The sequence below is a fragment of the Calypte anna genome, chromosome 2 (assembly GCF_003957555.1).
Source record: "Calypte anna isolate BGI_N300 chromosome 2, bCalAnn1_v1.p, whole genome shotgun sequence".
NCBI classification, from domain to species: domain Eukaryota; kingdom Metazoa; phylum Chordata; class Aves; order Apodiformes; family Trochilidae; genus Calypte; species Calypte anna.
The window spans coordinates 109312768-109326902 of NC_044245.1; the positions used below are offsets into that span (position 1 = coordinate 109312768).

Below are 14135 nucleotides of genomic sequence, written 5' to 3' on the forward strand. Positions count from 1 at the left end.
TTCAGTCTTCTTCAGCTGCAGTTAGATTCTAGGTAAGTGCATCAATAATGCTACAATAATATGATGCTCATTAAACTTAATCCATGTACCTCATCTGGTTACAAAAATTTAAGATCAGCTAGTGAAATATTCGTGTAAAACTGAAATTTTTAAATTGGTGTCTATTGTGCAAGTAAAAATTATCTAAATACAGCATTGTTATCAGAACATTTAATTGATACCCTATTCTTCAGGTATTATCACACTTTCAAACTGCTACAACAAAAAATAAAAAAACCCCAACCCTCAAATGTTCTATTTACAAATGATAAAAAAAATACAAATGGAGAAGTAAATTGACCTTTCCTTCTCCCCTCCTCCCAAATATGAATACTCTGTGTTTTACAGAAAGTGTGAGCTTCTGTTGGATTTGGGGTTTTTTTGTTTGTTTTTGTTTTGTTTGCTTGTTTTTTAAACTAGCAGCAACCACATTACATAGCAAGGAAACACACCCTAGCTGGTTTCACATATACCATGCTTGCTAACCAAAAGGTATATTTTATGTATGCATAATGAACGTCATAGAGCTCCATGTATGAAGATAATTTTTTTACTCAAGTTAGAAAGTATTGATTTAGATGTTTTATTTGCTATCACAATTATTATTTTTTATTTGCTTTGAGATAATTTTGCATACGAAATGTTTAAAAACATAGTTTTAAAGCATTTGAAATATCCTGATAAAGAAAAAGTGCAAAGACATTTCACACTGGTCCATTTAATAAACAAAGTATTATCTGCAAGCAGTTAACTGAGTCTACTTTTTGTGTTCATAATTCAAGGTTCTAGAAAAACCAGATGTCCCCTCTTGGACCTCACTGTCTTGGAAAGATATGTGAGCTCACTTATTTTTTCAATGTCTGATCATTTTTCTCCCAAGCTATGAAGGACACAGCTATTTCACTGAGGTAAATGAAAATACAGGAAATATTATCTTTCTGAGGGCTGTTACAGTCAACATCTTTATCACTTTAAATCTATTTCCAGATGATCATCCGATTGCTTTCTCTGCTCTGCTCTTTGGCTTCTTTTAAAATTCAAGGAAACAAATATTTAACAGCCTCACCACTCTATTTAAATAATATAATCAGTCAACATTGTTTGATTTATGCATTACTGGAATTTCATGTTCAAAATAAAAGCAATATTCTTATTATCTAAGCTACAATTGAAATTGTACATAAATAAATATGAAGGTTACAAACCTGAAATACTTCACATATTAGAGCAATTTTATGTGTCAGTCAAGAAATACAACTTTTTTTTTTTTTTTTTTCCAGCAAGGACACTACAAACTATACAGCTATCCTTACAGAGCACTTTGTTTCTTCATTACTGCTGCATCACAAAGGCAGAGAACCCAGAGTTTGTGCACCCTCACCCCGACCCTCTTCTCCTGCTGGCAGCACAAGAAGGGAGCACTGCTCTCCCCTTCAGAGGGGAACAACCCCACCACCCCTTTTCCAGCATCTCCCTCCCTCTTCTGCTCTGCTAGCAACAAGTCAAAATCCATCAGAACTCTTTGCAATAACCTTTACTACTGCAAATGTTTCAGCTTCTTAAAGAGCCAAGGATTTTTTTTTGTTTAAGTGGGCCAAAGTGCACACAAACCATCCCAGCCTTTGTCCTCATGCCTGCCAGGTCCCTTGCTGCCCTTGCACCCTGTGTGGCTCCAACCTACAGCTGCTCCCTTCCCTCTGCCCACAGCCCTTCAGCACAGCAGCACATCCTGCAAATTCTTATCCCTCTGCTCCTCAGTTTAATGTCATTATCATCAGAGACCCAGCTTATCTTGCAGCAACACATTCAAAGGGTTAGTATGCCCCTAAATTCCAATTGCCCTTTCTGCTGCTCTATCATCTCACCTCCTCCCAACCCCACCTTACTTGCATCCCCCACCTTCCTTGATCATGGGGAAGGAATCTCCCTACAGATACTCAGATAAGTTTATCTAAGGCTAATGTGACACAAAAAATAGCCACATGGCAGAGACCTGGATCCACCTAGCCCTGGCCTCAGGGGGCTATGAGCATACACTCATGCTTCTACAGGAGTATCACTTTCCTGGCCTCCAGAAATTCATAGCTCAGGATTTCTGGACCCAGAAGTGTCCATTTGTATGTAAAAGCTCCCAAAGTATTTTCCCCCACCCCATGCTATTGTCTACTTGCTATTTGAACCCATGAAAGTATCTGCAATTCCCTGCAGCAGGAGTTCAGCACTTAAGTGTGTACTGAATGAGGAAACACTTCTGTTATTTACTCCACGCTTGACACTCCTGATGTGGAGAGCCTTATTGTATCCTTATTGTGCCTTTTCCAGCTGGAGGAATGCTAAAGTTGTGCTTTGTTACAGAGGTTACTCTGTACCTCTGATTATTCTTGCCACTCTGAACCTTCTCTGGTTTTATGTTGAGAAATGCAGATGAGGACTGGTGTTCAAGAAGGAAGAGCCAAAGAAGACTGCTGTGTCAATGTATAAACCCTCATTTTGCTCTCTGTTCTTAACAAGGTCTAACAGTTGCTTTTCTTTCTTGACTTGACTGTCGAGTATTCATAGCTGATGTTTTTACAGAACTATCACAAATCAAGATTTTTTTTCTTGAATTGCAATAGTCAGCTCAAACCCAAAGAATTTCTTTGAGGAATTTATTTTGGGTTTTTTTTCCCCCACATGCATCAAATTTTTTTTCCTACACCGACTTCCACTATTTTAGATCTCAAGTCAGTTTTGTAAAATCCTTTCTGTAACTCTTTGTAGTTGTAGCTTCTGAATAACTTACCTTTCATAAATTGGTATCAGCAGCAAATTTGAGAAGCATAATGTAACAAAACAGTCTGAAGTGCTCATACAACCTTGGCAGCAAGGAAAAAAACCAAGGACAGATTCCTGTGCAGGTTCATGGATGGTCAGAGAGGCCCAGGCTCTGAGAACCTGGCAGTGTGCAGGAAAGGGGAGGCAGAAGCTGAGCAAGAGAGAACATTCAGTCCTGTGGGGTGGCTGGAAGTGAGCTGTAACAAGTACATAGCTTCTAGCACAAAAATCCCAGTCTTGTACTCCTGACTTGATCTCTTGTCTCATCAAGTCCTGCAGCACCTGTAAAAGCTGTGATCTGGTCCTCTCTTTTGACTTTCTAGTACCAAAACTATTTAGTGATCACACATACCTCAATGAACCTTTTCCTCAGCAATCCAAGACCAGGAGCCTCTAAATTTCCCAAGTTCTTGTACATTCCTTCATACATTTCTTTCAGCTTATTTTTATTCTTCTGAGCTTTTACCATCTCATTTCTGACATCCTCAGCCCAATCCTGCAAACAAAAGAATGAGAATCCTTTGGACAACAGTGTCAGACTGTAGGCAAGGAAGCCCAGCAGAGAGCAGGGAAAAAGTCTAAGAACAAAGGTAGTCAGAACTTATAAAGATGTCCACAAGTGATAATTCTCCAGCAGTTTCAGAATTACTAAGGGGTGGTCAAAGAAGGGGAAAGATTAAAAGGGCTGGTGTAAAACAAGCAGCTGACACAGGGCATGGAGAACATCACCAGTGACACTGCTGACAGTTTCTGAATGGTTCAGGTTGGAAAGGGCCTTTAAAGGTCATCTAGTCCAGGCACCCTGCAATATAGGCACATCTTCAACTAGATAAGGCTGCTCAGAGCCCCGTCCAGCCTGATGTTGAATGTTTTCAGGAATGGGGCTTCTAACACCTTTCTGGGAAACCTGTGTCAGTTTTTCACCAGTTGATTCTGGGCTGAACCTCTTCCTGTGGCTACACCGTCTGTGGCACTGTATGGCTGGAGTGATCTGTGGCAGGCTCTGCCCAGAACTCTCATTCCTAAACTGAGGGTGAGGAAAGTAGGGGAAGGGAATAAAAAAAATACTCCTTACCTTAAAAAGCATTATGGGACTAGACAGCTGTTCCAGAGAGTGAACAAAATCTTGAACTACTCCTCCTCTGTCCAACTTATTTTTGATCCTTTAAAGGAAAAAAAAAAAAAAAAGGGCCACAATGCAACAGGAAGATACACAATGACCCAGATTGTTACACTCAAGAATCTGGCAAAATAATCTACCTCAGAACAGTCTCATGGACTGCACAACTGCCCTTGCCACTTTCTCCCAGTTTTTGAATTAAGTGTCCCACTATGGAAATAGGAGCTTGGTGAGGGAGCTGAAAGCTTACTTGTAACTGAAATGAACATCAACCATGGCAACAGTCTGAGAAATGCAAAACTTTATCTTCTTATTTTAAATGAAGAAATTCAGCAAATAAATCAGAGAATTGAAAAAAAGCAAAAAACCACCTAAAACTGTATTAGTGGTTCTAAAGCTCTGTGCCATCAAGGTTGGCTTCTCCCTGGGGGTTCAATAAAATGCATTTTACTGAACCACAAAATGGGCAAGGGGAGGGGCTTGTAAAGGACGGACTGCACACAGAATAAGAAGTGAAGACAAAGACCTGTCATTCAAAAAAATTAACATCCAACCACTTCACTGGCACTCTCTGAAGTCTGGAAGGTGCTTCTATTCCATCTAAATATCTCTGCTCTTGCTTGTTACTACAATGACTCTAAATGCCCAAGCTAGTTTCATCACCAACTTTGATTGGTACCAACTCTCACTGTTGTAGTAAGAGCCTAATCATGGACCAGGTTTCCATTCAGCAGCAGCAGAGCAGGAAAAGGAAAAAGAAACTCTGACTACTACCAGTAGAAAGGGCTCACTTCTCTGTCATTGTCTTGGTTTATTTTGAAAAAATTCTAACTTGCCACAGCATGGGGAGTATTTGTACTTAGCACTTGAGAAACTATTCAGGCCACCAACCTGAGTATGTCTAATTCTAGAGAAAGCTTATGTATCAGTGTTCCTTGTGCCTATAAATGAGAATACAGTGTGCATGGGGCTACCCTCTAATGTTTCTCATGCCCTCTAGAGAAAACAGTTTTATTAGGGAAAAAAAAAGTAATCATTCCACTCCTGAATAAAAAAAAATCCCAAACATACAAAAAGCCATTTTGATAGAAAATTCACCTTTCTACAAACTCCTTGTTCTTACAGCCAGTGGCGGTGTCTTTGAAACTGTAACTTTCACTGCTGATCATGAAAGGGTAGATGATGGCCTGGGGATAGGTATTTGCAATCTCCTCAACAGTGTGTTGCACAGCTACTGCTTGGTCCTTGTCAAGTAGTGCCATCATCTGGCTAATCCAACCAATGAACTGCCAACAGGGAACTGAAGAAAGCTGCAAGAACACAGACACTGCTTTCAACTTTAGTCCTCCTTGAAAATACCAGGCATAGAAAACAAAAACAAATCAGTTCTGTGGCCCAGCTTGACAGACAGAAACACGTGAAAAGGAAACAGAGAATGCCAACTACGTTGCCCAAAACATCCCCCAATGAAGCATGAATAACAATTATCATTATTACTACTACCACCACCACCACCACTAACTACTGATGCTTAAAAGGCTTTCTTTTACACAGATTTACAGTTTGTTGACCAAGAGGAGTTTATACTCAAGACCATGGCTTTTATGTCTGGATGCAATACAGTATTTTTTGATCACCAAATACAAACAACTCAAAAATTTGAAGGCATGGTTCCAATACCATTAGGATGAAGTCTATTTGATTAAAAGAGTCAGAAGGAGAACAGACACTCCTACCACAGTTTTTTAATTCCTTCAATGATAAAGAGGTTTGGATTTACTGACAGATATTAATTTCAGTGGAGCATCTGTTGCTGATATACTTCATGCTCACCTCGCTCCAAAAGCTATATCACTTTCGAAACAAGAGCTACAGTATATTTCCTTGTGATAACAGGAGACCATCCTCCAATTCCTTTCCTCCTGCCTAGTTAAATGACCAGATGGCCAGTATTTATCTCACAGATAGAACACAAAAAAATGCCTGCTGAACTTCTTTTCTGGGTGAGATTTGTTAACTGGACCAAGGTGTCAGGTTCTGTTTGAACCATCAGTTTCACTGTGTCCCCACCTTGTGCACCTCAGCTGCTTCTGCTGTGTTCTCAGGTTCTTGGAGTAACTGTGTTTCTCTCACACTAAAGTTCTTCCTCTGATGGGACCTGGCACTCTCTGAGTGCCAGCAACCATGGGCTTGAAAATGAGGGCAGGCCAAGGCAGGAGCAGACATGAGTCACAGAGGACCTTCTCAGCTTACCTGTGCCACCATGGTATCCTGCACTGGAAAGGTAATGGAGGCACAGGAAGGGAAGGAAGGGAAGGAAGGGAAGGAAGGGAAGGAAGGGAAGGAAGGGAAGGAAGGGAAGGAAGGGAAGGAAGGGAAGGAAGGGAAGGAAGGGAAGGAAGGGAAGGAAGGGAAGGAAGGGAAGGAAGGGAAGGAAGGGAAGGAAGGGAAGGAAGGGAAGGAAGGGAAGGAAGGGAAGGAAGGGAAGGAAGGGAAGGAAGGGAAGGAAGGGAAGGAAGGGAAGGAAGGAAAGGAAGGGAAGGAAGGGAAGGAAGGGAAGGAAGGGAAGAAAGGGAAGAAAGGGAAGAAAGGGAAGGAAGGGAAGGAAGGGGTTGTAGCAGTGTATGAGGACAGGGGGAGATGGGAGAAGTGGGAAATGGGCCTGGAAAAACTGTTGGCTCCCTACATACAAGATATAAGAGTGTTCTTCACCCTATCTTACACACACTTATCAGCCCACTTGAATAATTTAGAAGGAAGAAAAAACCTCAATGTAATTTTTCTCCAGCAGCTCTCAAACTAACATTTGGGATCAGATAATAATAAAAAATTAAACTTTTTTTCTTAAAAGTTTATGTCCATATGCGTTAGACTCAGTAAGTTGGAGAAAAGACAAGGAACAACGATGGGATAAAATTTATCTGATTTACCTGAAGCAAAACTTACCAGTCTAACCTCTCTGTCCATCCAACCTCCACCTCTACCTTTTAAATTCAATTTCTAGCAACGTCTGCTGCCAGGAAAATGGAAGCAACTAACCTCTCGTGTCACTAGACCCAATGTCTCTGCTGGATATCTTTCAATTATTTGCAGCAGCCTAGGAAATCTCAGCCTGGCTTCTCTGGAGTTCAGTTTCAAGGCTTTTATCAGTTTCTCCACCACAATAGCTGGGAATAGTTGCAGATCTGTGGTGTTAATTTCTGCCAAGAGAGACATTAAACAAGAATTATCAGAAACACCATCACTTGTTCCATGTCTTTGATCATCTGGGACATTCATCTTTACAATTCAGTATTTTTTTTCCCCCATGTATTTTGCATTTTCACTTTGTTCTCCTTCCCATCTGTTTGAACTGCACACATCAGCAACACATGTACTTGGGGACTGTAAGGATTAGCTTTATCAAGAAGCAGCATCACTGCTGGTATCTTGCCTGCTTTAAACAGAGCACTGCTGTGGTCTGGGAAGGAACAAGGGAAGCATCTGCTGGATATGATATATATCTCACAAGTGAGACACATTGACTAGAACCAAGGCTATCAGGAACAGTGTAGGGGAAAAAAAAGAATATAAATACTGTTAACTACAGAACAAACTGTTTCATTTAAATTCAAGTTTAAATGCTCAGAGTGATATCACAAAAGCTTATGCATCACAGACAAATCCACCTCTTAAGTTTAGGAGAAATCCTGACTAACCAAGCAAGCCTTCTTCTTCCTTACGTAAATGCTGGTCACAGAAACCAACCAAAGTCATATATGCATCAATAACTCCCATCACATCTACATGCTCCATGGAGTGGGACTGCACCTCCTCTTCAGACTTTCTTGCTGCACTGCTGAAATACTCAAAAGCCTTCTTGCTCAGGCCTGCCAACACCTGAAATTCAAACATAAGAGAAAAAAAAAAGACACATTATCAAGTAGCTTTCAACAATTCTTTTTGAAATAGGAGTCTGGTTGCAAGTCTCAAATAGATGAAGCTTAAAATGTATTAGATATATTGAGTAGCTGATACAAAGAAAAAAACAATTAGAACATTATTTCTAGCAGCAATTTCCAGAATTTTAACTTCCACAGCTTTCAATGGAAAAATATAAATTGCTCTTTTAACTAAAATTTATTTCTGGTAATATTATGTGGAACTTTTTTAAGTGCAAAGAAGTTAATGTTACTACAGTTTCCACAAACAGTTAACAGAAAACAATTTTAAAATGCTGTTTTCTCCTATTAAGATATATCTTAATAGGACATGCATCTTAATATGTAACATCTACATATCAGCTATACTTAAAACTTGAGTTTAAAAAAGCATGCATGAAACTTTTTCAAATCTGATGTCTTTTTTCCTATTACAGAGTTATTGATCATATGCTTGTAATGTAACACATGCAATGAAGGACTTGACAAGATCCTTTACAACTCAGTGCTTATAAATAAAGTACCTATTATTCTCATATTGCCAACAAGCTTGCCAACCTTGTAGACATTGTAACTACTGTAGTTATTAAACAAAATAGAAAATTTCTGCAGAACAAGTAGGAACAACAAAATGGTGTAACTAATTACATTGTCTGAATTTAAGGTAGACAGAGGGAAACTACTAGGGTCAGAGTACTGCCTAATAAAATAAGGCTAAGATCCTTAATCTTATAAAAATATCTGGTATCCCAGTCTGACTCATCTGACACACAAGAGCCTTTATGCTCATCTTTCAGATTTCCATAAGAAAAATGCTCTTAGTAATTAGCTAATATATGAAGCTTAATTTTTGGTCTGGTTTCTACACACCTGAAAATTTAAAATCTTTCTGCAGGAATCTTTTCTTTGTTTTTCTTTAGCAACTATAAAAGCATAAATTAAAACAATTTTGGGGTGTTTTATACTGATACAGATCATATTTAAGGATCTTCATGGTGGCTTTACAAATATGTCAGGAGTGATATATGAAATTCCAACTCAATCAGTTTGACAGGAAGTCAGTGTCACAGCATCTGGGACAACTGACAAAGCACAAAATTTAAGATGCAGCACAGTCTATCACTGCACTCTCCAAATGCACACCTCCCCAAAATTCAAAGATGACCTATGTATATTCTGTCTTGAAAACCCCTCTCCTCTCCATTGCTAAAACTATTCAGATAAAATAAGCATATTAGTAGCATGATCAGTATTATAAAGAACTTTTTTTTCTTCCCTTAGCTGGTGTTCCCAGACAAATTGCCAGCAGCAGATGGGTTTCACATCCTCTGTATCTATCCATATCCATCACTACCCACTGAATAGTAATTACAATACTGAAATACTTAAAAACTTTTCCCCTCTCATTTACCTTTTCAGGACTCTCAAGACTTTCTCCTGATAGTATTGATATTTTTCCAGCTTTTTCTTCCTCAATTTGCTCAAGGCTTCTTGGATCCTGACTAAGAGCAGTGGCCATGATGTGATAAGTAGTACCCAGAAGAAGATTCTGGTTGCGGAAGGCTGTTATGTTCTTGTTGAGATGGTCAGATTTGGTATCTTCTGTTGGAATTCAGAAACAAAGTTGGTAATTTGACAACAAACCAGCTCTGCACAAGCAACAGAGTGAAGCAAAGAGAAGTCTGTTACCAAGCAGGGAGATGGTTTTCAGCACTGAGAGCATGCGTTCGGGACAGCTCTGTTTCCGGCTGCAGCTATGTGTAAAGCGGCAGTAGGAATAATTCCACCTCAGCAGCCAGTCCTCCCTGGTTTTGGCCTCTTTGCGTAGGTCTTTCAGAAGCTTCTTGGCAACTGAGAAGCTGTTCTGTATTCAGGTTAAGACAGAGTTTTTAGATTAGACATCTAAAGAGGAAATAAAACCATCCTGCAAACAAATTCAGGGATTGTTAAGTACAAGTACACAAGTAAAGCTGTAGTGAGATGATGAGACGTCCACTGATTGTTGGGTCTCAGATTCAAAACCAGATTTGTGCTAATGGAGAAATTTGAAAAGAAAAAGTGAAGAGCAGAGGTTTGACAAACTGAGTAACTTAAAATAATTCTGATCTGCATGACTAAACAGGCATTAGCAGTTCAGCGGTACAAACACATACAGGGAATGTGACTTGGATTATTAAGCGAGTCACTTAGGTTTTTGTTTTGATGAAAAGTTTCACGTATGCAACTTTAAAGGAAATCTTATTTTTCATTTAGTCCTTTAAGAGTGTATAGCCAACACAGCACTAACATTATATTTTGTTATTACAGTACTTAAAATAAGTTCAACACTCATTGCAGATTTCTGCAGCCGCTAAGAAAATGAATGAGACCTCAAATGTTATTAATTCTGTCCCAAGGTTTAAAAACCATAGGCCCATGATCAAAAGCAGCTATGTTTCAGTCATTGTAACAGCCAAAAGATCCAAAACAAAATTCCTAAGTTACTTAGCTTTAATTCTTTATATAGATGTGTTAACAGCATTAATGAAAACCATTTAAAAAAAATCATAAAATGTTTCATCATTACAGACTGAAGTAAATTAAATTGATTGTCTCTGAATTTGATTTTAATTTCTTGTACAGAAGAATTCACAGATTACTTGTGAATGACAAAGCATGTTTGGTTGCAAGCATTCCTTACATTAAAAACTGAAGCATTTCAGATACTTTATCTGCCCTCTAGAGTATCCAAAACCATCTGCGGATCAAAGGGACACTCAAGCACCTTTCAGTAATGACAAATTATCATTACATTTGTACTTAGCATTTGTCCATTTGTTTTATTTTGCAATGTAACTGACTTTTTCTGAGCTTTCAAAATGTTCTGGATAGCAGGGTCAAAACAAAACAACATCTGCCCTGGCATAAGGGTGCCCAAGGCCACCTAAGATCATTTTCCAGCTGTAGTTTCTATGTATTTCCTCACAAAATTGGAAGCTATCAGACAGTACAGTCACCTGTTTCCTGGCACTTTCTATCATCTTCATTTTCATGTTAAATTTGCAGCTTTTAATCATTGAGTGGATGTCCTCATCCTGTTGATCCACTTCCATTGGGTCACCAGCACCATATTCTTCATCCACCTCCATACTATCATTGGCCTGATCACTGAGAAGTTTCTCCTGCAGCTTGTCAAGAAAGAAACACCTGCACAATGACAACAGGAGTATAAATCACTACAGGATTCAAGGGAATGAACATCTGAGAGTTGATCTGCCTGACAGTAAAAGCTAAGAAAAAATTGCAAGCTATAGTCTGGAAAATCACAACCACTGACATGTTGACCCTGAGAGCATTCTAGAATCTTGATGTAATGAGATTAAGTGTGAGAAAATGTTGATAATAGAGTGGGATTTTTTTATTAGTTTGTTCTTTTGAAATCACAGCTACAACTTCTAAGTTAATCAATCCCTAACTTGGATTCCAGCTTGACAGGAACACAAATTGAACAGGAGTCTCATATAGTGTAAGTGCCAGGCTGTATTTTATGCCAACCTTCAATTCAAACATGGATCACACCAACACATGTAAAAACTGCTACCTGTGTTGCAGAAAAGCCCAGTGACTATACCAAACTTTTGAGAGGGAATTGCCATGAATCAGTGCTAAATCCTTTTCATTCTACAACTAGTCCTTTCTAATTAGATTAGATATTAGAAAGAAATTCTTTATGCTGAGGGTGGTGAAACACTGAATGGTTTTCCCAGAGAAGGTGTGGATGCCCCATTCCTGGAAGTATTCAAGGCCAGGTTGGATGGGGCTTTGAGCAACCTGGTCTAATGGGAGGTGTCCCTGCCCATGCAGGGGGTTTGGAACCAGATGATCTTAAAGGTCCCTTCTAACCCAAACCAGTCTATGATTCTCATTTTGTAGACTGCTATTCAACACAAAGGACAGCACTGCAGTCTGGAGTGGATCTTGGCATACCCTTTGTCACTAATTTGAGATAAAGGTTTTCTAAAGGCACATAAATTGTTTAAGACACCGATAACTCATCAAGTTATAAACATTCTGAGACTTTGTAACGGAGTAAGCCACACCATACATTCTGCCTAATATTTAACTGCAATAAACTCACTGCAAAGTGAGTATCAGAAGGCTGTTGTAAAATCTGTCCCCCAGGAAAGGAGGAAGAATCTGGATTTGCACTGAAAGAATAGATTGGGATGAAGATAGTACCACAGGAGGACAGAAAAGTTTCAAATTCGAAAAAATATTCCAGTTTCTTCTGAGCTAATCCAAAGGAGTCTCCAGAGAACCTCTGTTCTTTCTAGCAAAAATCACATAGCAGAAGTCTCTAATTACAGCACTAGTCAACTTTCCTATAAACATGTGAAGCAGTGACAGGCTGAGCTTATTTTGTACACTCCCTAACTTTTTAACTGCCTACAAAATAGGTATTTTTACCCATAACAGACTGGCCTCTTGGTGGTGTTTGAGCTAAATGCAGCTGATCCACCCAATTACAAATAGATGTGTTTAGGGGCTGCTGAAGCGGGTTAGCTTGCACAGTGCATGGAGTCACCAACACAAGACAATTCCTAAACTAACATTTCTGTTTTCCTATCAAAATGCAGTTTATTCCTTGGTCATTTCTCAATCTCATTTTGCTTCTCACCATAAGACAGTCACACGAAAAACAGACTGATAAAGCTATTACAATGGTTTTTAAGAAAAAAAAACAGCTCCCCCCCCATATGAAAACAAGCAGCATTAGAAAAAGAACCTCTCAGAACTCAACAGGCAGACAAAACTGAAGCTAACACAAGAATGTAATTTTACCGATTTGTAATGATATCATCCCAGATGTTCATAGGATCCATTTTAGCATCTGGATATCTGCTTGTCCAAATTCTGAGAAGTCTCTTAAGGGAAGCCTGGGAAGCTAAGTTACCTAAAAGTCAATTAAGAGTATTTTAAATGCTTCTAAGTCCAAACAGCACAAAAAAGGCCTAAGCCAAACATTCAAACCAGAAAACTGCAGTGAAACAACCCACTTGCTTCTGGGCTTGCACTAAATACACTGCTTGGTGATCATATTGCTCTTTTTTTTTATTGCTAAAGCACAAGAGATTTATTAAAGACATCAATGTGAGCTGCCACTGGGAACCACCACTTTGGTAGGTACCTTCTTATTCAGGAATATGCTGAAACTTAGTGGAACTATTAACTAAATTTAATATATAATTCTTTTTATACACCTAAAATTGTATTTCATGCCTACTCAGGAGTTAATAATTATACAACACATCCATTTTTCGTCTCTGATAACCACTATTTGCTACCAAAAGTGACCCCAACAAAAATCTTAGTCAAAAACTATTGCTTAAACTTTTAAAAGATAAATAATTCTTCTCACAATAGCCAGGCTCATAAAACTTTGCAACAGAACACAGGATTGTCTTCAAGACTATCATATACAACTGCAGTAGTTCTTAATGTCAAGAAGCCAGTAAGAACTCCAGTCCTAAGCACTTTCAAAGAGGATTTCAGTCCTCTAAGTGTAGAAAATGATATTCAAAGTTCAAACCATTATTATTTAATGCAATGAAAGGAAAAAAAATATCTTTACTTCTCTTGGTCATAAAATTGATGAAATCCTGTATTTCTGTCAAAGCTTGTACTGACTGCAGCTTGGTCATTCGACTTTGATATAACAAAGTGTCAATACTGGAATAGCTCTGAAAAGAAAGGGAGAGAATGGAAGATTTCATATACGGAATTTACAACAAAGTTCTGTTCAGTGCTCTAAAAACTTTTTATCTGATGCTGCTTTCCATTATACTCTATACCTCAACCTTCTACAAGTAATTTATTAGACTGCAGTTCTGCTCTGGACAGGCTGAGAGGTATATTTGAGCCACAGTTCCTATTCTAGGTTTTAGGACAGTCCTAGAGTTTAATCAAAACTTAGTAATGGATGCAACTGGTAGCCTCCCAATGTGACACTCTATTTTGAAGTTTGTTTTGGTGACAGGAGGCTTCTAAAAAGATGAATGAAATAAAAGTTATAATCTACACAGTTACTCAGAAAAATTCCTAATAGATGAAATCAGCAAAATAAAACCAATTAAAATGGGAGGATGCACTCCACTGGCTTGCTCATCTCTCATCATTGCAATCAATGAATTCAAAGGAAGTTTTGTCAAATGATTGGAAAGTATCTAGATTTCACTGTTTTGGGGCAAGTACCTCTCTTCAGT

At 38.7% G+C, this 14135-nt stretch overlaps 1 protein-coding gene across 1 annotated transcript in view; it reads right to left on the reverse strand.

The window, feature by feature from the left end:
- The window catches only part of PRKDC (protein kinase, DNA-activated, catalytic subunit), an 84281-nt gene that overhangs the window by 9550 nt on the left and 60596 nt on the right, over positions 1–14135 (reverse strand). The window contains exons 67-76 of the mRNA XM_030446474.1: positions 13505–13613; positions 12715–12826; positions 10890–11079; positions 9583–9757; positions 9305–9495; positions 7672–7852; positions 7013–7173; positions 5072–5283; positions 3929–4016; positions 3206–3349 (exon numbers count right to left, since the gene is read on the reverse strand). Of these exons, the coding sequence (XP_030302334.1) occupies positions 3206–3349; positions 3929–4016; positions 5072–5283; positions 7013–7173; positions 7672–7852; positions 9305–9495; positions 9583–9757; positions 10890–11079; positions 12715–12826; positions 13505–13613 (1563 nt within the window). The remainder of the gene's footprint in view (positions 1–3205; positions 3350–3928; positions 4017–5071; positions 5284–7012; positions 7174–7671; positions 7853–9304; positions 9496–9582; positions 9758–10889; positions 11080–12714; positions 12827–13504; positions 13614–14135) is intronic.